We start from the raw sequence: 24630 nt of genomic DNA, 5'->3' as shown, positions 1-24630 counted from the left end.
GAGACGAGCAATCTCCAGGCTTTGGCTGTGTCGTCGGTTTGCAGCCGGTGAAGCGATCTGACACATCGATAAATTCAGACATTTGCATCGTAGAAAAAGAAAAGAAAGACTGTTAGTTGTATCATGTGTATCAACCGTCAAAACTACAAGATGTCAGTCGTTCTAATGCCTGTTTCTGTGAACAAAACATGTCTTTGTCTTATGGCTCCTCTTGGGAAACCTGAACTTGTTTATCAGCATTCAGAGATGACGGACGGCTATCAAGGCGCTGTATCACGATGACTTTGCTGATTCTCTTCCTTCTGCATCACCATGAGGGGGACTTTTCTTGTTTTTAGTGAAGGAGCTCAACACACCTGTTTGATGGATTGCCAGGTTATTTTATTCAGACATTCATGTCCCACTCAGGACGAATTGTTATCGGGTTGGTGACATCTTTAAACTTACATCTAGCAGATGTGTTTTATGACCCAAACATTGGTCATTCCCATCAGCCTCAGCTGTAGTCAGTACTCAGAAAACCTCTTGAACTATTTGATTACAGTTGGTATGTAGGTCACTTATATCTGTGTTGAACTTGTTAACAATCATTAAATGTCTTTACGATGAATGTCAGGGTCACGATATTGATTGAAACACTAGAAGTCAACAGTTAAATCTGGCCCCCATGACACACGACTGCAGGAGCGACTCGTTCTCACTCCCATCTCCTCAAACACTGATGCTCGGTCAGCACCGCTTGGCGTCTGATATCAACGCATCGATGCACCCTTTATCGTCCGTATGGGGACGCAAGGGGCTTTTTAACTAATTCCAATTATTCGACGGCCAGAGCAACGCACGCAATATAAAAAGCGATGGACGTCTGTTCACGGTGGGTGGAAGGAGACGATAAATGGATCAAACAAACACACAAGACTTTCACGCAGGAGAGCACTGTTCATGTTCCAATTACAAAGTCAACGTTGACTTATTTTACCATAGTTTTGTGACGTACTTTACTAATACCAGTTATGTAATAAGTGTTGTTACTTTACGCAACAAACATGCTTATTTTACACCCAACCGTGATCATTTATAACTAAGAACTTTTGTTGCTAAGCAAAACCTAAGCAGACCTACGTTGGAAGTATATTTTCAAGACATTGTGCAATGTAACAAAGTTACACGCCACTCCAGCCACATCCAAAACTGACACTAGAGGAGAAACTAGAGTGTCTTAGTTTGAAGTTTAGTGGCACTAATCAACCATCCTTATATCAAGAGTTTAGAGTGAGAATGTGTTGGCAAGGACGATTGTAACATCACATGTAACACCTTCATATAGATTCTAAGGACCACAATAAACTCCAAATAATATACAGCATATTAAAAAAAATCATATTCATTGAACGATAATTCCAGTTTCAGCACAGAGCAGAGTTTGGTTTGTAATTGGTGCAATTTGAGATGCTACAAATACCCGTTGTTTATAATATCTAAAACTTAACTTAACTTAGTTTCAATGTTAAACTAATAAAAAAACAAAAATCATAGTTGAAAATGAATTGATTTTCAGCCAATATGACAGTATTTCAATTTAAGACAACTTCTGATAGACATTTAAAGATGTAGATAAACTGTATGGACTAATAAGGTGAGTATATACAGTATCCAATCTATATCATATCCAGAGATAATCTTATAACACTGGTTTATGGTCAGAGGAAGGAAGAGTTTGACCAGTTGTATCTGTAAAGAGAGATAACACTAAATGGGTGTATGAAGCACAGACATGTAATAAACTGAAAAACACAGATTGCTGCATGTACTGCAGCAGGACAAAAAGACAACACCCGACTTTAAAGCAATGATAGAAAGATGACACCTTCATATTTAAATCCTTGAACAAATCTTTACAGTCAGGTGTGACCTGAATGGACCGGGCGGACAAACTGATAACATAATCCATATTAAAAAGACCTGAATCGGCTCATTGTGTGACTGAGCATTGGCCTCAAGCGCATTTACACTTTACCACATAGATATATTCAATTAAAAAGGGCAAAACACACTCAGCTGCAAAACGTCATGGTGTGTTTGTGCTGTAATATCATTAGTGCAATATCTTTTTGGGAATCTTGTGCTATCAGCGGCCGTAATCCATTCTTTGTGAATTTTTGCCCCCAAATCTGTGTTTCTCTCTCTGCAGTCTGACTCAACAATATTAAAATCCGCTCTCAACACAAAGAATCGAGCACAAAAGATGGAAGAATTATCTAAAAATTGCAACTTTTACAGTTCTGAGAGAAAGAGATGCAGAGTGTTTGCCCTGCTGCTCTGGTTCAGTCTGGTTCATGGACTCTGATGCTCTTCGTCAGAGCGTCTCTGGAGTGACGACAGCAGCAGGTAGAAAACAGATTGTAATCCAGCGTCAGTCCGAACGGTGCAATGCGTGATTCAAACAGCCGCTGCAGTAGAAGAGGTCAAAGTGCACTGACGTAGAACCTCGTGCCTGATAAACAATGCAGGGTCCTTTTCATAATGCTACACAGGGTGCAACCTGTGGTAACTCCTGACCATCTGGACGTCTGCAAAGATATCAAAAGTGGGAAAATTAGAGTTCCCACAGTCGGTATGAGATCCTGGGAGGATTATGAAAATTGAATAATTCAAGTGATTTGAGAAAACGTGACTTTGATCAGGCCACACTGATTAAGTTACTAAAATAATCATAATAAATTAATAATATGACTATTTGATTGACTTTTAAAGGAAGATCTGTTGTGTCCGGTGTTGTTTTGGGGATGTATATTATTTTACATTTTACAGGAACGCAGCCGTTACCTGTTTGGCATGAAGGTATAGAAATAATGATTATGAAAAAGATGAAATGAGTTATGGAAAAAGGTTTTGGATGGACGGAAAACTTAAAATCAAATACAACTTTTCTCTGTCGTGTCTTTTGTGGTTAACAGGTTAAGAAGAGCTGGGCATGGACTATAGATGTAGTGATGTGCGTGAGGGAGAAGCTGCTATCACAACTAACACTGGAGGTTATTATTGCAGTTTTTGTAAATAAAAATAATTGTTTGATGAAGTCACAATTATGTTTAGTAGAAATACTGAAACCCCTTCATAAAGACAGAACGGAGCAGTAAGTAAGGAGCCCTGAAGTGGAACAACGAGAACTGACGTCTTTGGTTAGAGCGCCACCTTGTGTCTCTTTAATAAAATGCAATCCAGTGCAGAGAGAAGACAGACTTTCTTTCATAAAGACATCAAATCCCCCGGCTCTCTCTGAACTGAGAGCTATATACTTCCATGGTACCAATCAGTGGCTCAGCAGTCTACTAGCAGCTAATTATCCAATAAATGTGTGTAAATTGACGTTCCTGACCATTTTTACTGTCGTTTACATCACTTTATGAGGGATAAATATCTCATAGAGATATACGTTTGATAAATCACAACTTCATTTTTTTGCATGTGTTAATGAAAATAAATACATTTAAGCAGATATAAAAAGCTTTTTTTCCCTCTCATCAGTGAAATAAACTGAATGTATGCTCATCTTCATGCATTTCTGCATTTTACTCCTGTATTTTATTTCTTACACTGCTTTTTAGTGTTTCAATGACTGTTTTTAATGTTTCAATAAATGTTCTTAAATCTCCTTTACTTTTGCCTTATGTTTTGATGCTTTTAATGGTTTTATGTGAAGCACTTTGAATTGCCTTGTTGTTGAAATGTGCTATACAAATAAACTTCCCTTGCCTCATCTTTCATATTAGATGTGATAAGTGGGCTTCAATCATCAGAAAAACTCAAACATTTAGGTAAATAAAAGTCAATGGAAGAAATTGTGCAGAATTGTTCGGTGACCCTAATAAAATCTCCATTCTTTGGGAATGACTGGAGTAGAGAATGGCAAACACAGAAGGTTGATCTGAATACCGTGTATTGCTCCTTTAAAGACATCATTAAACATTTCTACCTCATCACGCATTCTTGGTCTAGAGATAATCCCCAAAGTATTCCCCTGAAAATCCTCCACTTCTTTGCTAGTGGAACTCATTTTAAGAAAACGGCCTTCAAAGATTTTGTAAAATCACAGACATTTTCAAGACACTACTGGTGAAGAGGTTAAAAAAATTAACTAACAGATCATGAAACTTCCCATGTCGATTACTTAAATTAAGATTATTGTTTTTTTGTATTGCAAATTTTCTAAAATTGCATGTTTAAATATGCAAATGAGGCATTATCTGATGGTAACGTTTGGGGAAGTTAGGAGAAATCTACAGATGCAAACAGACAAAGAAGTACAATAAACACCTGTATGTGAATTTGGGATGTTTTCTTTCCTCTAGTCTAAAAGAAGAAGCCCAAAATCTCAAAACTGACCAGTGCATGTAAAACTATGTTTTTTGCCTGTTGTGTCTTCCCTTAACATTGACTTTGTCTTTTCTCAGAGTTAACATTAATCTCCACTTAAGAGAGAAATAATACTGAAAAACAAACTGTGACAATAAAAAAGAAAGAAAGCACAGTTGGAGGGGATCCGTGAGGGTTTTGTTAAAGGAAAAGAGGAATGAGCTCTTACTTTCGTTCTCTCTCGTTGGTGTTTGGTTTCAGCTTCCTGTGTGAAGTCCGACATCACTTTCAGGATCCAAACTTTTTGAACTCGTTCATGAAAGTTGTGATTCATGATAAACTGAACTCAACAGCAGATTCCATAAATATCCACATCCCATCCTCAACATAATAAAAATGCGTTAGTTGCTACGAGCGAATGTTAAACAAATGAAACACATTTTTTAAACGCATTCATGAAAAATGTTTCGTAAAGTTATGTTTTTATTGGTGTAATGTCCCTTTAAAATGCACTTACTGTTGAGAATTGGTTGTTTATAAATGTAATAATTGGGTGAAAAAGTTAGATTAAAACAGATATTTATAGGTTTATAAACCAAGTTTAAAGGTTTCAGTAACTGTAGTCGAAAAGGAAGAATCATTTGGGAAATGCTCAGCAGCGGCTGAGAAGCTACAACAATGTGGTCTAACTTTGGCTTCGACATGAAATCCTGCAGGTACCTGCTGTTTCTGTGTCTTTTCTCCTGGTCTGTGGTGGGTGAGTAATTCTACTTTGGTCCATTTATTTTGTTTCCCTTGATGCTATTTGTAGATCTCTGAGCAACACAACAAGCTGGGTTAAAATACTGACATTGACATGAACATTTACAGTGATTTACAGGAACAATTGTCTTGCTTAAAAAGCTTAAGTTGTGTTGAAACTGAAAGTGAAAAAAACACTCAATGCAGGTCAGACTTTTAAGGTGCACGATCAGAGTTTGGGAGCATTTCGATCATTTCATTTCTCAATGGCTCTCAACATGCACAACGTCCACAAACCAACAGACCACTAAAGCAGCCGGCCCGTCTATGTCAACAAAGCAAAGAAAAACTCAGATAACAAAACACACAGAGACTTCATTCTCTGCTCTGGTAGATGTTACTCCTCTACATCTTTACATAGCTAAGAGTTGTTTGCTGCTATATTAAAGCTCAGCATGTTAAATACAGCACCTTTAATAACCTTTTGGCACAGTTTGCAGATTCAGGGAGCCGGGGAAGGAAGCAAAATGCAGACTCGGAGGCATAAAGAGATGAAATAAAGACACTTTATTAGAGAAAAGAGGCGTAAAGAATGAGAGTCCAGATGGCGGGCAAGTAACAACAAGCTAACAGAGGCTCCAAGAAGCAACAGAGCAAAGAAAGACGAACCGAAACCAACAGAGATAAGACACGACTATAAATATATGAGTGTGTCTTGAGGTCTGCCCAACTGTGTCTTATTAAGGCCTATTAAGTACTTCTACATTTGATACTTTCAGTAGTTTTGCCGCCAATACTTTTGTTCTTCTCAAGTAAAATGAATTAAAAAGAATGCCAGACCTTTGCTTGTAACGCAGCATTGTTATAGTGTTGTTTTGATTCTTGCCACCATTGTTCTCTAATAGATCATCTGTAGATATTCAGATTCAGGGCATCTTATTTCTCCTTTTTTGTTTCTGTGAACGCTTCAGTGATTTGAAAGAGGAAGTTGAACTCCGCTCTGCGCTGATGGTAAAATGATAAGTGGATTTTTGGCCACAGAGTCACAGTATTGAAACTTGACCTGACATGAATGTTCAGTAAATATCTTTGAGTTATCCTAAAAAAAACAATTTTCATTGCAGTCCATTACAAGAGTTGAGCTATTTCAGTCTAAATCAGAGTAGTAGACAAACCGACGTTGCTGTATCTGCTAATATCTTCTAATCGAATGTGTAAAAGCTAAAAATAATTTGCTTTAGTGTAAAAGAATTAAGGAAATTATTTTTATACAACTTAAAGGAACAGTTTCTAGGATTTGGCACCATCTAGCGGTGTGGTTGCAGATTGCAACTAACCGAATACCCTTCCGCTCACTCCCTTTACAAGACTGCAGTAACGTGAGCCACCGACTGCAAGACCGTGATAACGCCGTTCGCCTCACTCAGGGTCCATCCTGACCATAAAAACACTACTTTAGGAGCAACGGAAGTCAGACGGCGGCTGGCGGTAACCACGGTTTTGCACTTTGCAACTCACGTTACCGCAGTTTCACAACCGTGTCGGAGAACTACGCTGGCTTTCAGGTTTTCTATAGAGCCAGTGTTTTGTTTGTTCGTTGCTACTCGAAAAACATGGCAGTGTAACATGGCGGACTCTGTGAAGAAGACCCGCCTCCTATGTAAATACGAAGGGCTCATTCTTAGCTAACAAAAACGCAACTTTTCTTAACTGCAGGTGATTACTGCAGCAAAGTCTCACCAAATGGGGTATGAATGATTTTATAAGTAGAGTACAATAACAGTGCCATTCTGTCATTGTACACTCAGAGCAAGTGACTGGGTGACTCATAGTGGGACACAGGACTTTCACTAAGGAAACCGGTGTTCATGTCGCAAAGCTGAATTATATTTCTTAGCGTTCCGTGTTTTCTGTACTTAAGTTACGTTGTTATACTTAGTTTATGGATTAAACACGACTGAAAACATGGACATGAATATTATATTCCATTTCTGCTAACAGATCTCGCAAAATGCTACATACTGTGACTTTAAGTAATATTTGTGCATGAACACATATTAAATACTGAGAAACCTACTGTCTTTTAAATAAATCATATTTAGTTTTTAAAAAAGGATAAAATGTGGTTCTTCTCCTTTTACCGTTCAGATTGTGCCGCTAATGGAAATGGATACTTCATGCATGCCGACTTCTGGTGCAGCGTGCACTCCAGAGACGGGCAGCAGGTGGAGTATCTGATCGACTGGTATTTCAACAAAGAGTATATGATGCAGTACAACAGCACAGTCGGCAACTGGACGGGCTTCACTCCGGCCGGATTAATCACTGCGTCCAATTTTAATGAGAACCAGGACGACGTTCTGCAGAGGATAGTGGAGCGGCAGCTGGTCTGTGTCAACAATGTTGGAGTGGTATTGAACGTTACTGAGGAAAACATGGGTAAATATTCAAATGCTAGATGATACACAATTCAAATGGGATCTCCTGAATACAGAAATGTCTTGCAATTACAGAATATTGTAATTGTGTAATTGAGTGTTTATTCAAAATATACACTCTCCAAACATTACACGGGTGCTGCTGCCTCACAGCTAGTAATCATCTTTCAGTTAAAACTGTTCACCTTCTGATTTCAGCTGAACCCAGCGTCACTCTTGTGGAGACCAGCAGCTCCAGGCACGACACCACGCTGGTGTGTAGCGCGTACGACTTCTACCCCAAACACATCAGGGTGACGTGGCTCCGCGACGGACAGGAAGTGACCTCGGGCGTGTCCTTTAGCGAGGTGATGACGGACGGAAACATGACCTATCAGGTCCACTCCTACCTGGAGATCACGCCCGGCGGGAAGAACGGGGTCAGCTGTGTGGTGGAGCACGTCAGCTTAAAGGAGCCCAAGGTTTACAACTGGGGTGAGGACGAGGCTACAATTTTGTTTAGGGAAGCTAATTGGTTCTCCTGGAACAATACAATGTCCTTTTTTTTATCTGAAGTGCTGCATTATTTCGGCATTAACAGGAATTGTGTATAATGCACATATGATAGATGCTTCTCTTATTATTTTGTTGCAGACTCTTCCATTAATCGGTCCGATGTGGGCTTCGTGGTTGGTGGCGTTTGTGCTCTGCTGTTGGGAGCAGTGTGTCTGTCCTCAGGACTGATCAAGTACAGGAGGAAGTATTATAATGTTTTATAAGTCAATGACATTGTCATGAGGATATTGTCAACCTGGACCACATTTTACTCCCATTTGAAATAATTAAATAAGACTTTGTCCACATTGCTACGGAAGCAAGTGAGAAAAAGAAATCTGGTGGTCCTTACATTACATTACAGTCATTTAGCAGACGCTTTTATCCAAAGCGACTTACAATTCAGAGTCTATCACATTTCTACACCGTAGGCACAACTACGGGAGCAATTTTGGGGTTAAGTGTCTTGCTCAAGGACACATCGACATGCGACTAGCAGAGCCGGAGCTGGGGATTGAACCGCCTGCCCTCTGATTGAAAGACGGCCCTGCTTAGCACTTAGCCACAGTCGCCCGGACTTCTAAGAGTGATTAAAATAGTTTTCTCTTCTGATTTTATGACTTAAGAATAGGGATAGGTGGTGAGAACCGGTACTGGTAATTTACAAAATATTGATTAACGGTGCTGCTCTCAGTATTAACTCGGTTTATTCATTCTAACATTTCTAATTATTTTAATGATGGCGTGTGACGATGTGCTTCAGGGAAGTGAAGAAACGTTTGGTTGTAACGTCAGTATATCCAGCTTCCTTCAGCAGAAGTGAACTGCAGTCGGTGAGCCGCGGTCTGTGAAGGCCAGCTGTGGACGACATCAAGTCTGCAGACCCCCTAAACCCCCTAATTGTTTATTAATAATGGACTTATCCAAATTGCAGCAGATTTTAAAAAGCACTCTGGGGAATCCCCAGCAACACACACACCAAGTATGAAGTAGATCAGATGAGCGTTTCTCGAGATATACGAAGAACACACAGAAAGACAGATCGTTAGATCGGGTAGTGGGGCACTTCAGCCTCTTGTGGCCAAGATTAGTATTTCAACAACAAACACGAAACATAAAATGCATCTGCTTAAACTATATTGTCACAGATGAAAAAAAATAATGGGTCTTTTGCTTTTGTTTTTCGTACCTGTTAGTTGCAAACACAGGAAAGAAAAATTCAGATCGAACCAGAATTTTTTGTTCGTCATCAAAAAAATACAAAAGAAAACAGTAATATGTGACATGGGAGTGATTTGAAAACGATCTGAAGCACATTAAAATCAATTCCGTAGCTCACGGGCAGCCAGTATGGGGGTGAAATGTGCCCTCAGTTTAGTTTTTTGTGAGTTGTTGAGATATTTCAGCTTGAACCAAAGCACCGTGACCGAAAAGCACAAACGTGTCTGAGCTCCCAACGACCTCTCCACTGGTTCCATCCCACCGTCGCCACAGTTACACACTCAGGGCAGAGAGAAGTGATGTATGCCTGTCAGGGTGGGAACTCCGTCTCCCCGGCAACGGTAAACAGGTCCGTCGGTGTGACTTACACACAGGTGAAACATTAGCCGGACAGAGATAACGACTCCACACACACACACACAGTCAGGACAGATGGCGGATTCACAGCAAACATCCGAATCCGTCAACGTTGTGCATCAGGATGAAATCTGGTAAACCTGCTAACTGCTCCTTGTTTCAGTGCTGCTATCACAAAGATGTTCACATCGATGAATGTTTGTGTTTAAAAATGTAGGATGTGTCTTCCTGCTGGTAGTGAATAGCCGTTATCATTGTTACTTGGATTCATATCAAGTTGATTGGATTTTTAAAACCTTTATTTTGTTTAAAATTCCTGTATGCTTTTTGTGAATGACTGTTATTATTGTTATTGCTGTTAGCATTATTATAGTGTTTTCACTCACTTCTTGTTCCTTTTCTTTTCATCTTTATCTTTATTGTGTTGATGTGAAATGTGCTATAATAAATACGACTTGTCATACTAACTAATCGACAGAAGTTCCTTGTATTAATGAGATTTGGTGCGTCATCATAATGAGGAGCATGACTTGTTTGAATTAGATATGTTGATTTTTTTTTTGTGGTAACAAGAAATTTTAAAGATAAAATTATTCACTATTTGTTATGCAGCAGTATAATAAAATGTGTACTACAACATAAAAGTTATTATATTGTAAAAAGGGTCTTTTAAATTTGGGAAAATAATCTCGTTATACAATTAAACTGTCTTCTGTGTGTAGGAAAGCACATTTAAAACTTGAGAAGGATTCGGCCAAAGTCTGGTCCAACAAGTGGGGCTGCCTGATGGAGGCCTACAAGGAGGTACACACACACACACACACACACACACACACACACACACACACACACACACACAGTCCCAGAGGTAAACCAGTCACACACTGCCCTCTACTTATGAGAAAGTACCACAGCAACTGCATAAGACACCAAAATACACAGAAATATGCAACAAAGACATTTTCCTTTAGAAAGAAAAGAAAACAGATATTGTTTCATCACAAAACCACACAACTCTTTCTGTCGTATGTGTTTCAGTACAAGATGGAGAGTGTGAAGCTGAAGGAGGCGCTCAGAGTGAAACATCCCCATCATCACCTGGCAGCACGACCTCCGACCCCTCCAGAAAAAAACATCCATGTACGCTTCCTGTCTGTCTATCTGTCTGTCTATCTATCTGTCTGTCTATCTATCTGTCTGTCTGTCTGTCTGTCTGTCTATCTATCTGTCTATCTGTCTGTCTATCTATCTGTCTGTCTGTCTGTCTGTCTATCTATCTGTCTATCTGTCTGTCTATCTATCTGTCTGTCTATCTGTCTGTCTATCAGTCTGTTTGTCTGTCTGTCTGTCTGTCTGTCACCGCCCATGTTTTTCTGTTTTCTTCAGGTTGGACCCTCTCCTCCGGTTCCCCAGACAACTCAGGCCCTGATTGGTTGGCGTGTAGGGCACTCGCATCTTCAGCTGGAAAAGTATGCCACGGTGAATCATGGGAGGCGTAGTTTTCTGAAGGAGCTGGACTGGCCGTTGGGCTCTTGCGACTGAGTGGAAGCCACCATTCTGTCTCTTCTTGGCAAATTACTGACTCATGGAGCTACAAAGATGAAGCATTAAATAAAGACATTAATTAAATCAATCATGAGATTATATACATTTTTTAAAGCATTCCATTGTAGGAATGGTCTTGAAATGGTATTTGATGTCTTTCCATAACAGCTCTTTGTTATACAGGAGGCCTGAAACTGAAGCTTTAAACTTGCATTCCTTCTACTGGCCATCAGGGGGCGACTCCTCTGGCTGCAAAAACAAGTCTGATTGTATAGAAGTCTATGAGAAAATGACTCTACTTCTCTTATCACAGCTACTTTTGAAACAAACTGGGTTCCAGTATGCAACTGTGACATAAAATGTTGAAGTCTGCAGATCACAGACATGGAGAATTAACCTTTTTTAGAGATATAAGATACATCTAGTGTCCAGTAGTTGGACATTTGAAATGAAGAATACCAGTATTTGCCTTTATTTGACTGTGATTGTTGAGATGCAGTCGGGAAATGTGTGTGAGAAAGAGACATTTTTTTCCTGGTGCTTAAGAAAATGGACCATACCGCAAATAATTGTTTTAAATAGAGTATTTAAAACACGTCACAAAAGGGGACTATAAACTGGATTTGGTTGCACCACCCTGTTGTACAATAACAGTGAATGAAAAGTGTAATGTTGTAATATTCTGTTGTGTCGAAATTTGATTATTCGGGCTCTGCAAAGTAACTAAATTAATCAAAAAAGTGGAGTGGAAGTAGGACTATAAAGTAGGATAAAATGGGAAATGGTACAAGTATCTTCAATTTGTATTTAAGTATTTAGTTACTTACCACCACTGGAAACAGGTTCTATACTACTAGTACTACCACTTGTAATAATAATAATACGTAAATTGTAAATATACATTTTAGGTGGTAGATAGATAGATATATAGATATATAGATAGATATATAGATATATAGATATATAGATAGATAGATAGATAGATAGATAGATAGATAGATAGATAGATAATTTATTGTCCTCCATGAGAGGATTTGTTTCTCCACAGCCTGTACACCCATGAAAACAATGAAGGAACATCACAAAGAGTCACGAGAACAGAGTCCATTGAGTGTTGCATTGCTACAGTCATGTGCTTTTATATGGTGAGTGTGTTGGCACTATAGTGTCAATAAGGATAGGGATGTATACATATAATAACATATACTAACATATAATAATAGCGTATGTTCCATTATTTACATATTTATCAATACAAATACATTATAAATATTATTCAATGTTGTATGTAAACGATTGATGCTAATAATCAAAATGTAATAGATATTAAAGATATGGAAAAATGTATTTTTAGACACCGTCTGGTCATCTGTGAAATCCCCCCTGAATGTGTGACGGTGTGTCTCACGCGTGAGTGAGTCACGTAACAGCGCTGACGTAATGACATCACGAGGCCTTTTCCTTGAAAGACCGGAAGAAGAGAGAAAAACAACAACAGCAGCGGCAGCCCTGCGGCTCGGCGACGGTAGTTAACGAAAGAGAGAGAGAAACAGAGAGACAGTTTAACAGTTTAACGGTTACCTGTACGGAGTCACAAAGTGTACGGATAAACACACCCGTTGTTGTTTCACATTTAGTAACTAAAATGTCGCTGTTCGGTAAGTTATTCGGAGGTGGAGGGGGTAAAGGAGGGAAAGCGCCGACACCCCAGGAGGCTGTGCAGAAACTCAGAGAGACCGAGGAGATGTTGGCCAAAAAACAGGATTTCCTAGAAAAGAAAATCGACATGGAGCTCATGACGGCGAAGAAGAACGGCACGAAAAACAAACGAGGTGAGGAAGAAAGACTCGAGAAGTTTGTGCTTTTGACGTTTTTTTAGTCAAACAGCTACTTAGTTATAGTTAGTTAGCCACGCGGGCTAACGACAGGAAACCGAACCCGGAAGTTGGCAGTTGACAGATCCAGAATCAGCTTTATTGGCCATGTATGTGTACATACATAGAATATACAAATAAACAACAATATAAAAAACACACATTAAAGACAACAAAGTAGAACAGAGAAACTAAGCATAAACATTTAACTACTATGTACAGTATAAATATATATATATATATATATATATATATATATATATGAACATAAAGGACAATGGATTTGGGATATTAGTGCAAATGGTGGTAATAGTGCAAGTTGACAGGCTGCTTATCTGAACACAAGCCGGCCCACACAGTCACCTGACTACATTTTATACCTTTTATATTAGTCTTCTACTCTTTAAAAGTGATTTAAAGAAAGCTGCACGAAGTGCAACACAGTTAGTACTAATGCTGTAGAATAAAACCACCAGACATTCACATTTCAAACAATAAAGCAGCTAAAAAACAAGAGTTGTTCACCTACAAACTTTGCTTTATTGTCACATTCACTTAACTTTTGTCATGTTAAGTGTAACTAACTCCAACGTGTTTCAAGTTCACTGATTTAATGACAACCAGCCAATATTAAACATAAGTTTTAAACTGTGGTTACGTAACATTCCAGGTAAAAAATAATCAAATTATGTTTAACGTGTGAATAATATTACATGTTTATACTCAATTGTTGTCGTTTCTGTTCCTCCATGTTGTATTTGTACTACTGCTACTTCTGTCTACACTAGCTGAGCTGTAGATTGTGGATCTCATGTATGTATTACTAATATAGTCGAGTAACAGTTTAGTTTTTCGGTCGTTTCCCAGTAGTGACTCGACAAACAAAGATGGTGGGCATGCAATGACTGCCTTCTATTATTTATTTATTTATTTAAATACCCTATAAAATGTGAAAATGACGTCATCTCAGGACAGATAGCTTATCTTCTACCGAGGGAAAGACTCAGTCACGGGGAGAGGCCAGGACTGCCTACGAGTTACTGACTGATCAGTTTCAACGACAGACTACGATCAGGTTAATGCAGCAACGAGTTCTTTATTGTGTTTGTGAAGGCAGTGACGAGGCCTGAGCTCATTCACGGCACTATTTATCTAGAAGAGGAACCACTCAGACACTCGCACAACTTCACAAAAATGTTGCTCTTCTGGGGAATGACTTGCCAACTCTGGAAAGTTACAATAATCGCAATAACTGGCTCCTCGACCTCGGCACTTGAGAGGGAAACAATATAATTAGCACAATGATATATGGTACGAGCTAGTGGTTATTCCACTCGGAAGGTGTGCTTGAGCGTGTTGCAATGTGCAACGCAGTGGCCGACTCGAATGTGATTTGAGTGATAAAAGGATCTGAAACACGCTCACCACAATACATTTTTCAGCAGATTTTCTTCGTCAGTTGATAGTTAGGTTAGGTTTTGGCATCTTCGCGTTAGCTGATTCTGGGGCCATTATGACCAAATGAATCTGGTCCTGGTTAGTTTTTAGCCGGTTCTTATTGAATCAATTGTCAGATCTAACACCTGTTAACCCCGTGGTGGTCTGGGGAGCAGCACGTAATGTACACCCAGCCTACGCATGCTGAGGCAGGATGGATGGATGCGTGGCGATCACATGGAAATAAAATGTATGCAGCAAAATGCAGACTTGGCCTCTTTAGCTTTCTGTGAACATGAACACCAGCGTGTCTGCTAAATATGCTTGCAGGCTAGTGACTTAGCCAGTTTGTTCAGTTTGAGTGAGGCGACGCTTGCTCTGTTTTAACTCCAGAGAGTCCACAAGACAGTTGAGTGTAGCCTGCAGTCAGAAACTGTCAACCCTCTCAGACCGTTTGCATTCATTGAAAATGTTACTCAATACACGTTCAGCATGTAGTTGTCAGTTCCCTGTCTGGTTGTTACAGATTATTAATGACTTGCATAGAGGGATGTGCCAGTATACTGGTTCTGCTATATACTATGCAAACAATTCCTGTATATATTCTGACTACCGTACTTTTTAAAGCGGGTTGGGAACACAGCACAGAGCTTGTCGTTCTGTGTGCATTTACACACATTCTACCCTTTAAGAAATATTTGATCCATTTACACCTGGAAGAAAGTTAAACGTGTACAAAAACACACTGGCTCGACTTTTAGCAACCGGCCGGCTTCAGTTTGTGGTATTTTAATATTCTTGTTCGTACTTTTGTAGAAAATTGCATCATACAGTTCACTATTTGTTAGGTTGGATAGAATCCAAGGCAAACATGGTGTGAAGTAGTTCTACTGTTAATCAGCTCTAATTGAAGTACTTCAAGAGAGAAAACCTTTGTGATAATACCGTTTACCACAATATTTTTGGCAAGAAGATATGATGTGACATACCCTGTTTATGTACAGCCAGATTGCCTGCTGGGAGAACTGTGATGCAACCACAACATCCTCTCTAGGAAAAAGACACGACACAATCACTCAGAGCTCTGTGAGCTCAGTTACAACTGGTCTTCATTACATCATGCACAAGCCTCCAGCTCTGATCCTGACTTTCAACAGAATTCATCCTACCAGGTAGCCTCTGTAGTCGGGGGATGAAGGACAATACACATAATTCATAAATTCCTCAAAGCAAACATAACAAACCTGCCATGATATCAGCGTTTTGCATGATGGCTCTCTCTGGTTTAACCTCGTCCTTCTCCGTGTTTGACATCAGGTGTTTTAATGAGGCCGTTTGATTGAACATTTTCCACTTGAGTTGTTCCTGAGAGTTAAAGCAATCACGAAAAGAACTGAAGAATGACGTCATGGTGAGAAATGGTTACGTAACAGCAGCTAATATAGTGACGTATCTTCCATTTCAGTTGAGTAGAAAGTGGACTTTACGCATAGAGACAGTCGCTGCTGTAAAATGCCTCGAGGTGGTCGAGTGTAGAAAGCAGCAGGACAGCAGAGAAAGCAACGGGTCACAGAACCAAAGTGACCTGAAATTGAAGGGTGCGGTCTGAATGGAAGCTCTGCGACCAAGATAATCCAATAATGATTTGTGTAATGTTGCATAAAGATGTTATCGGTCCAGGAATAGGGCCGGGTGCTCACATAATCTGATGAAACTGGAACTTTCAGCTGCTGTCTGGCTCCTGGTGGACCAGACCAACCACATACTGTAGATTGATAAGTGTGTGTGTGTGTGTGGGGGGGGGGGGGGGGGGGGGGTTGTGTATTTAAACCAGCCGTGAACAGATGTCTGGTCAGATTCATATTCGTCTTTGCAGTTTCAAATGATTTAAAAGCTCTTGACCAGTTGCGAGTAACTATTTAAGTTTTAAAATGAGAAGAGAAAGCCAAAGGATCACCTGAACGTGTACGTACCGTTGTTGAGATATTTCACTGAAGACCACAAATGATAAACTCCGTGAAAGTCATTAGGATTCATGTTCCCGGTACTATGAATATACAGTATGTACTAAATGTTTGCAGAGATATTTCCGTGTAAAATAACTGCTAATTTACAGAAGCCACCTTTCACAAACAGCCACGTTAAACAGGACTCCTGGTGGCCTTTTTCAGTTTAAGGGATTAGGAATGACCCAGTTATAAAGAAAACAGAGCCTAAATACTCTTACCCGTGTTCCTAAAACTCTACATCTGTGTGACACTGGTCCTGACAAGGGGAAGCATCGCTGTGGCTGCAACAAAGCTCATAGCTGTGCATATTTGTATATAAGTAAATTAATATAAAAACATGAAATATATGCACAACTATCAGGCCTCCAACTGAATCATTTCAGTTACCTGTTGCTGCTCAAGATGGCGACAGCAAGTGGAGATCTGATCTTTGATCATTTTAAAAACCTTATGTAACTACTTACTCGTCTTCAGATCGTGATGAAGCTGTAATCCAGCCGCTCCTTCCTCGCCTTCCTCGCCCTCCTCGCCCTCCACATAATGACTCAGCGGCTTTACGTCTCCGGGGAATTCCCTGTTGTGGTTTAGATAATTGTTCCTGGCTTTTTAAACCTATACGGAGGAAGACAAGCGCCAAAACTAACTGTGGCAAAGTTCACAGAGAGATACTGAACTGCTAAATGTAGAATATACAGTAAATGTAAAATTGTGAATTAATATATTAGTGAATGACAGAATGTTAGCTGGCATCAGTTATGTAGTTCGTTGGTTAGTTAAGTTAACATTGCAGAAATTCCAGTTAACTGTTTTAGTGTATTTATTGTGAAAAGAGCCTAAACTGACAGTAAAACCAAAATATATTCAGTTTAATGTCATCAAATAATAAAACACTTGCATTTGAGGAGCTTGGACCTTTGAATGTTTGTCATTTTCACTTTTAAAAATGAATCTATTGTCAGAATAGTTGACATATCATATAGACATATCAATTAATAATTAATTCACTTATTGTCACAGCACTTTTTCATCAATCAAAACCAGTGAGCGGTGAGCTCCCAGTCAACCTAACAGTTGCCTCAGGTTTTCCTAATGTTATCTTCCCTTATTATATTATATATTTAGTATCCTGGTGACACCAGATGTCTGTGTGTTGATGGGTTTTGTTGTGAGGATACAAACCTTAAAAAAAAAGCCTGACTGAAGCACATTGCGTCTGCATGCAGAGATTCGGCTCAGACGGGATTTTCTCAGATTACCAGTCGTGCTCCATTAGAGACAAACACTTTGCTCCTACAGGCAGGCACTCACACAAAGTACACTGTACCAAAGGTCCACTGGTCACAGCTTTTTGTTTCTCTCTGTCTCACCCTGTTAGCTACAATCTCCACATCTTAAAGAAACAAGGCCGTCTTAAAAGTAACACCCACTGGTTCGTTTTATGGTGACAACATCAGCAGGGATTTACAAAAACAAGACAGAGAGACCAATAAGGAGCAGCAGTTGTGTCCTTCACTAACTTCGTCTCGCTCTTTCGTCTCCCTGTCCAGCGGCTCTGCAGGCCTTGAAAAGGAAAAAGCGCTACGAGAAGCAGCTGGCTCAGATCGACGGGACGCTGTCCACCATCGAGTTCCAGAGGGAGGCGCTAGAGAACGCCAACACCAACACAGAAGTGCTCAAGAACATGGGCTACGCCGCCAAGGCGATGAAGGCCGCGCACGAAAACATGTAAGAGAGACGTTTAGAAACATGTTGCAGGTTCCATTTGTTTAGTCGTGGCTGAGGTATAACTCTTAATACTCTTCGTACTTTTGGCTGTTTTTGTCATTCCTTGTTTACCTTTGGTAGGTGTGGCCAAAGTCTCCAAATGCCACATGGTCCATCATTGATTTGTATCGAGACATGTTTGTGTTTATGGACACATTTTCATGCCGTCTCTCTCTCTCTCTCTCTCTCCTTGTGTCCTCCTGTCTCACAGGGACATCGACAAAGTAGACGACCTGATGGCCGACATCACAGAACAACAGGAAGTGGCCCAAGAAATCTCAGATGTCATTTCAAGACCGATCGGTTTCGGAGATGAGTTCGACGAGGTGAGAACGTAGAAATCAGGAATCCTTCACTGCGTGGTAATCGGTAGAACCGGAGTCTGAACTCATCTTCCGTGGCTCTGCCCTGCTGTTGGGGGTTTATAGGCTCTGATGAAGGAAAGTTGTGGTAATAAACCTCACAGCTGCAACAACTTGTATACATCTTTGTGCACTCACCAAACAAGCACACACAGACTCTAGTATCAATATCAGGACCTCTGCATGTCCCCTTTGCATCCATTCATTAGTCGTAGTTTGGTAACTAGAGAAGACGCCTTCTTACCGTAGATGTGCTGTAATATTTATCTACTTGAGTTGCAAAAATGAGGACACGCAAGTCGGTTTACTGGACTTGAATATTGTGTGTGGTTGTGGCTTTTGAAGATTTGCCCAACCGTCATAAATAATTAATAAACAGAATGCACTCTGGATGTGTAAAGAGAGCTGCGTTACAGCGTTGGAGGCGCGCACCCCCCCGTTCATTCCTGTGGAGCGCGACGCCAAAAACGTTTTTTCCCCTTCCTTTCCCAAATTCTGCCGCATCCATGAGGCCCATAGACCATAGAGCATACTGGACGTTTCCTTTATCCCCGCCTCCAGCTGCTCGGTCTCGGCTTGCTGTCTCGGGAAATAACTTCATAATTTTACAACTTTTTAGTGCCTATTGATTTAAATGAGGGCTATTCAAGTGATCGTATTGGGATGTTAATTTTTATTTTTTTTAAATGATCTGCTTTACAGACTTCTTTGTCCCAATATATGTCTATGGGAATAAGTCTTTTAGGGCCCAATTGCATCACATGACGGACTCTACAACAGTTGGCTTGGGATGCAATCAATGTCTTCATAACTTTATCAGATGCAGCTGCTGGCATTAGAATAAAATGAAGAAAACTCCAAATTCCGATGAAAGAAATTAGCCTTTCGTTAAAAAAATGAATTAGTCTATTTCTGTGGTGTGCTTACACAAACCGCTTGATTACTTAAGTGTGTGTGTGTGTGTGTGTGTGTGTGTGTGTGTGTGTGTGTGTTCAGGATGAGCTTATGGCTGAGCTGGAGGAGCTGGAACAGGAAGAGCTGGACAAAAATCTTCTGGAAATCCAAGGAGCAGAGGACGTTCCTCTCCCCAGCGTACCATCTACGTCACTACCATCTAGACCAGGTATTATATGTTGCCTAAATTCAAAGATATATCTATTCAATTCACACGCAAACAACACCATGCGGCACGCCATCAGAAAACACAATAACATGAATACATGTTGTGTTTTATTTCTGATTGTTCCTCTGTTTGTTATTCTTTAGCCAAGAAGAAGGAGGAAGAAGACGAGGACGACATGGCGGACCTCGAAGCCTGGGCGGCTACCTAAGCTAGCTCGCCCTGCTAGCTAGCTGGTGCCCCTCTCCTGTCTGTCTCTGTGCTACCAGGCTGCTCCCAGACATCTGGAACCGAGACAGGGACTCTGGGCTGCTGAGCTGGCTGCTAGCATGCTGCTCTGTCTTAAAGCCTACGATATCTACCCATACCCCCAACACTAAAGTATGCACTCGTGCACATATTCACTGACTTTAAAAAAAGGAAATGAACCCAGGCTCTTCTCCTCTGATTAATGTCATGGTACGAATCTCTTTCGCTCCAGCTGTGCACGCCTGTAAAGGGCAGCGAGTACGCAAAGCAAATGTCGCGCACCCGAACAGCCTGTGGTTGAGTATATCGAAGTTGTCTTTTTTCTTTTAGGAAAAAGAGTACTTGAATGTGCCCTCTGGGCAGGAGAGTGCAAGTGCATACTTCTAGGGTAGGGTGTGTGGAGGAACAGGACGAGGCTTTTTTTTCTGGGAGGAATGTGAAGAATACACAGATGTATGTAGTGGGGGGGGGGGGGGGGGGGCAGAAAGACAACATGATTCAGCCATTTTTTCTGCATTCCTGCGTTGTCGTCTCTTTGCTTTTCTACAAGGACGATGACGACTCATCGTCGACGCTACAACCGTCTCTGCTGAATCTCAGCAGCAGCAACAAACAAAAAAAGATGAATAATGAAAATGTTGGACTTTCTCATTGAAATATCGCTGTCGACATCTTGTAAAGGGAGGATCCGGGTGTCTGATCCCTCTGTCAGCCATATCTCTGTCTTGGTCACCCACAAGGCTCTCTGGATCCAATCCGTTAAATTCCTAAAATTGAATGCGAGAGAAGTGTTGTTGATAGAAACCACCCCTGAACATTCCGGTGGCACCAGTGCCTGTTTAAAGGCACAGTGAGTAGGATGTTTAGCTCGTGGTTTGTAAACACAACATTCAAATTTGGCCCCAACGATGCTTCGCCAGATTCACCCACGTTTCGGAACGAGATTTGTCGGCTTGCCGTTTAGCCTCGCGAAGTCCTAAATAAATAATGCGTCTTATCTTCTCTACTATTTAATTTTCTGACTCAGGTAAGCCTACTTGATACCTTAGCTCACTGACTCCCGGCCTTCTGTTTGTTGTTTTTGTGACCCAATATGAACTTCCAATATGGCTGCCAGAGGCTACATTACAACACCTCGTTCCTCAGTTTAAAATTGCACGTGCCTGACACCTCCAGCGCCTTGTCCGTCTGTGGTTTAACATCGATGTTCTCTGAGAAAATCCTACATTGGTTGAATAATAATTGGTTGATTGGTAATGTGTGAGTGTGTGTGGTGGTGTTTTTTCCCCCAGCCCTTTGACACAGTGGCCTCTTGAGATGCTGAGCTGGATTTTTTTTTTTTCACTTTGCTCTTCACTCACCTGTAGTGCAAATCTGATTTTGAACATGAGACGTGTTTGGCTCCATGTTTGTCTTCGCGATCGGACTTCTGCTCATTACTTATGGCTGCGAGCTTCACTTCCTGTCCTCCTTGTCAGCAGACACGGTTACGCATTGGACGGATTGGGGTCGGTCCGGAATCAAACCGAGGGGGTTGAGACTGTAAATCGTTACATAAAAGAATTAAGTGAAGTAGTGATTTGAAACTTGTGCTCATTTTTATAATGCAAAGTCACCGTCGTTGCGAGCGGGTCGACCCCAGTCCTGATATTTCACGACAAACTGTTGAAAAGAAACTTGCATATGCCAATAGTTTGTTTTTCTTCGTCCTTTCTGTTTTACCTCAAATATCACTCGTGTTGTATCTGACTGCACAGAAACAGTGCGACCTGTTGCCGGCTCTGCTCAGAGCTGTACAAAGACGCCATGTTGCTCTGTGACCCAGGTTGTATGCCGTTCATCTTAATAAAGTTGGGGTTTGGTGCAAGTATCGGACCTGTTGTGTCTGTTCATTCAAAAAATAAGTTTCCCCTTCATGCCTTGTAAAGAGCCTGCATGTGACATAAGAAGGAAGTCCAAATCTGAATGACTTGTTGAGTCACATTTCAGATTCCCAAATATATGTGCAAAGCACTGACGAGGTGAGTTTTTATTGATATGTCCCCTTTAGGTAATTGAAGGTACATTTCAGTGCTCTGAAACCCGTTGGTATGTATCAATTATATAGTAAATTGAAAGATATTCATCCAGCTGTTTCTATACAACTTTTTCCCCACGTACTTTTTGATGAGTCATCAATAATATCAGTCATTGAAAGCTCCTAAATGTTTTAGAGGAAGGGGGAAAGAAATGGCATTTATAAAGGGATAACTTCAAACATTAAAAAGAGGTATTTTGCAGTTGAAGACTCATGACCATCTATACCTTTAGGAGGTTTAAAGGAGCAATGTACGACATTCTGAACATTAATAAAGCAGCAAACAACTCTTATGTGAAGATAAAGAGGAGTAAGTAGTGATCTATCTTCTTAGTTTTGGGACCACATTACCTGTTTTCTGTCATTAAGATTAGCGTTGGTGCTCACTGTAACCTGACAACCCAAATATATAGTTTTGTTTTGTGTCTGATTTAGGAATGAAAGTCTTTACTATAGTGTGCAAATTGGCATATTTTACAGGTATTTATTTAATGCTCTCTTATTATACTCACGAGAACACTTTTCATTTTCACATAGAAGCTTGGATGCAGTTTTAACTGCACAACAATGCCGCTCCACCTGTGGTTTGCACTAGCAGCTGTATTACTGACTGCATTCATAATCTACTTCATAATAAACTTAAAAATAAGAATAATCCTGCTTTTTAAAAAATATATTTATTTACAAGGAAAAGCGTTATTTCCATTGAAAAGAAACTACTTGTAGAGGCTGGAAGAAGGTGAACTCGGGTCCATAACATCGGGACCAGAGTGTTGAACGACAGTTTAAAGTCAAACCTGCGACACTTGAGACCGATATGGTGACGGTCCGCTGTGGTCCTCAGCAGGGCCGCTTAAAACAGGCTCTTAAATTAGCTGAAGTATATTTAGTGTGCTGAGTTCAGCCTTTTCAACTGAAGGCTTCCACTCCCGGTATTTCTAGGCTCATAGTCACTCCATTTTCCATCCATATATGCTCATTTTCAGGACCAGGTTGGCTTCTCAGAAATGGCATCAGTTAGCAGGTGATTAGTACCGTACATAATCTAGAATATTTACTATAAAATGAATTGGCCCTATCTCATATCGGTGACGTCCACCCAAACCAAACGAGTAAAAACCTAAGTAAAACTAACGAGGGAATGTGTCTTTTTATATCATATTAGTCCAGTATTCATTGTCTTAATTTGTGTGTAGAAAATGATTTACTAAAAAAGAAAACTCACAATAAACACAAGCCCTTCATTCTAATGTTAACTTGAGTAAAGTAACTTGTTTGCAGTATTTTAATGTAATACAAAATAATGTTAGTTTGAACTCTAAACACTTCATCATATCTTATATTTCTGCAGTTTTTTTGTTCATTTGACGATAAATGTAGTGGAGTCAAAACAATGTTGTTTACTTCTGAAAAAGTGAGTCACACAGAATGTAAAGCTTCTGAATATTGTTGAGAACAACTTCAGCGTGTGAGGACCTTTACCCTCAGTAACAAGGTCCGCTGTGGAGGAGATTCTGGGGCAAAGGCCAAGGCCGGGGTCAGAGTTCAGGTTGGGCAACGGCTATTTTTAGTACATACACTGATATTATATATCTTTTAAATGTTTATCTTTACCGTATTACCATTTATTGGTGTATTCTTTGTATGAAATCTGCTATACAAATAAAGGATCTTCTTAATATTATTACAATATTGTTTAATATACTTTAATAAATATGTTTTACTAAGATTGTTATCTTTGCACGGTGACGAATCTTCTGTTTTAATTGTTCTTCACTATTTCCCACATTAAAAAAACAACTTTTTTTTATTTTTAGTCTTTTAGTTTCTTGGCCATTTTCAGGCCAGACTGGTACCCCACGGTTTCCGAAGCAAAGTGCAGATACTTGGCTCCGTAACCAAACCTTATGTCTTGATTGTCTCCGCTCTGGCTAAACAGCAATGACTGGCTCCACTGACTTTCCTCTGGCCTGCTCAGTTGTCCAGCTGCCTCTCCTGCTTATACAGCACATAAAGCCCTACAAATAGCCACTAAACATCTTCTAGTACGGGAGCATTTTCCACAACATTCTCCGACTAAACATACCTTTAAACTGCAGAAGCAAAGGGCAGATACTCGGCTGGCTGACATCTAAATTGTGTTTGCTTACATTACACATTACATGGCTCGGTCCATTTCATCTGAATGCCTCATGTGTCTGACTGCAGGTTGCGTAAACTAAAAATAATTACAGTGTTTAAAATAAATAAAATGTTATCACATGCATGGCCCCTGTATGAGATAGGGCCACAAAATGAGGTTATAATGTCAGATTGACACTTTTGTAATTCAGTCGTGCATTTCCCTAATGCCAGTGGTACATTTATTCAAGTACTAGACTTAAGTAAATCTTAAACCATTTTAACCCATAAGGAGTAGTTTACTTTTTATACTTTAAGTATATTTTGCTGATAATACTAACATACTTTTACTTAAGTATGGTTTTGAATGCAGTACTTTTACTTGTAGTGGAGTATTTTCATTGTTTAGTAGTAGTACTTTAAAG

At 40.1% G+C, this 24630-nt stretch overlaps 3 protein-coding genes across 4 annotated transcripts; all 3 read left to right on the top strand.

Moving 5' to 3' along the window:
• The first annotated feature begins 5000 nt into the window (after window positions 1–5000).
• Window positions 5001–10118, top strand: LOC142954686 (boLa class II histocompatibility antigen, DQB*0101 beta chain-like). Of its 2 annotated transcripts, none has more exons than XM_076095861.1 (4): window positions 5001–5113; window positions 7246–7536; window positions 7734–8009; window positions 8169–10118. In XM_076095861.1, exons 1-4 carry the CDS (start codon window positions 5035–5037, stop codon window positions 8291–8293), a joined length of 771 nt encoding a protein of 256 aa, XP_075951976.1. In that variant the 5' UTR covers window positions 5001–5034; the 3' UTR covers window positions 8294–10118. The 2 variants fall into 2 exon arrangements, with proteins under 2 accessions (XP_075951976.1, XP_075951977.1); XM_076095862.1 differs by having other exon boundaries at window positions 5019–5109.
• A 148-nt stretch (window positions 10119–10266) lies between these two features.
• LOC142954687 (ciliary microtubule inner protein 1-like) lies at window positions 10267–11874 on the top strand. Its single transcript, XM_076095863.1, has 3 exons — window positions 10267–10451; window positions 10686–10787; window positions 11034–11874. Exons 1-3 carry the CDS (start codon window positions 10434–10436, stop codon window positions 11187–11189), a joined length of 276 nt encoding a protein of 91 aa, XP_075951978.1. The 5' UTR covers window positions 10267–10433; the 3' UTR covers window positions 11190–11874.
• A 788-nt stretch (window positions 11875–12662) lies between these two features.
• Window positions 12663–21877, top strand: chmp4ba (charged multivesicular body protein 4Ba). Its single transcript, XM_076095769.1, has 5 exons — window positions 12663–13024; window positions 18060–18237; window positions 18488–18602; window positions 19635–19761; window positions 19905–21877. Exons 1-5 carry the CDS (start codon window positions 12838–12840, stop codon window positions 19967–19969), a joined length of 672 nt encoding a protein of 223 aa, XP_075951884.1. The 5' UTR covers window positions 12663–12837; the 3' UTR covers window positions 19970–21877.
• Window positions 21878–24630: the final 2753 nt, after the last annotated feature.

This window comes from Anarhichas minor, unplaced genomic scaffold, assembly GCF_050575085.1.
Source record: "Anarhichas minor isolate MPS153535 unplaced genomic scaffold, ASM5057508v1 ptg000021l, whole genome shotgun sequence".
Taxonomy (NCBI): Eukaryota; Metazoa; Chordata; class Actinopteri; order Perciformes; family Anarhichadidae; genus Anarhichas; species Anarhichas minor.
This window is presented reverse-complemented; position numbering and strand designations above follow the sequence as displayed.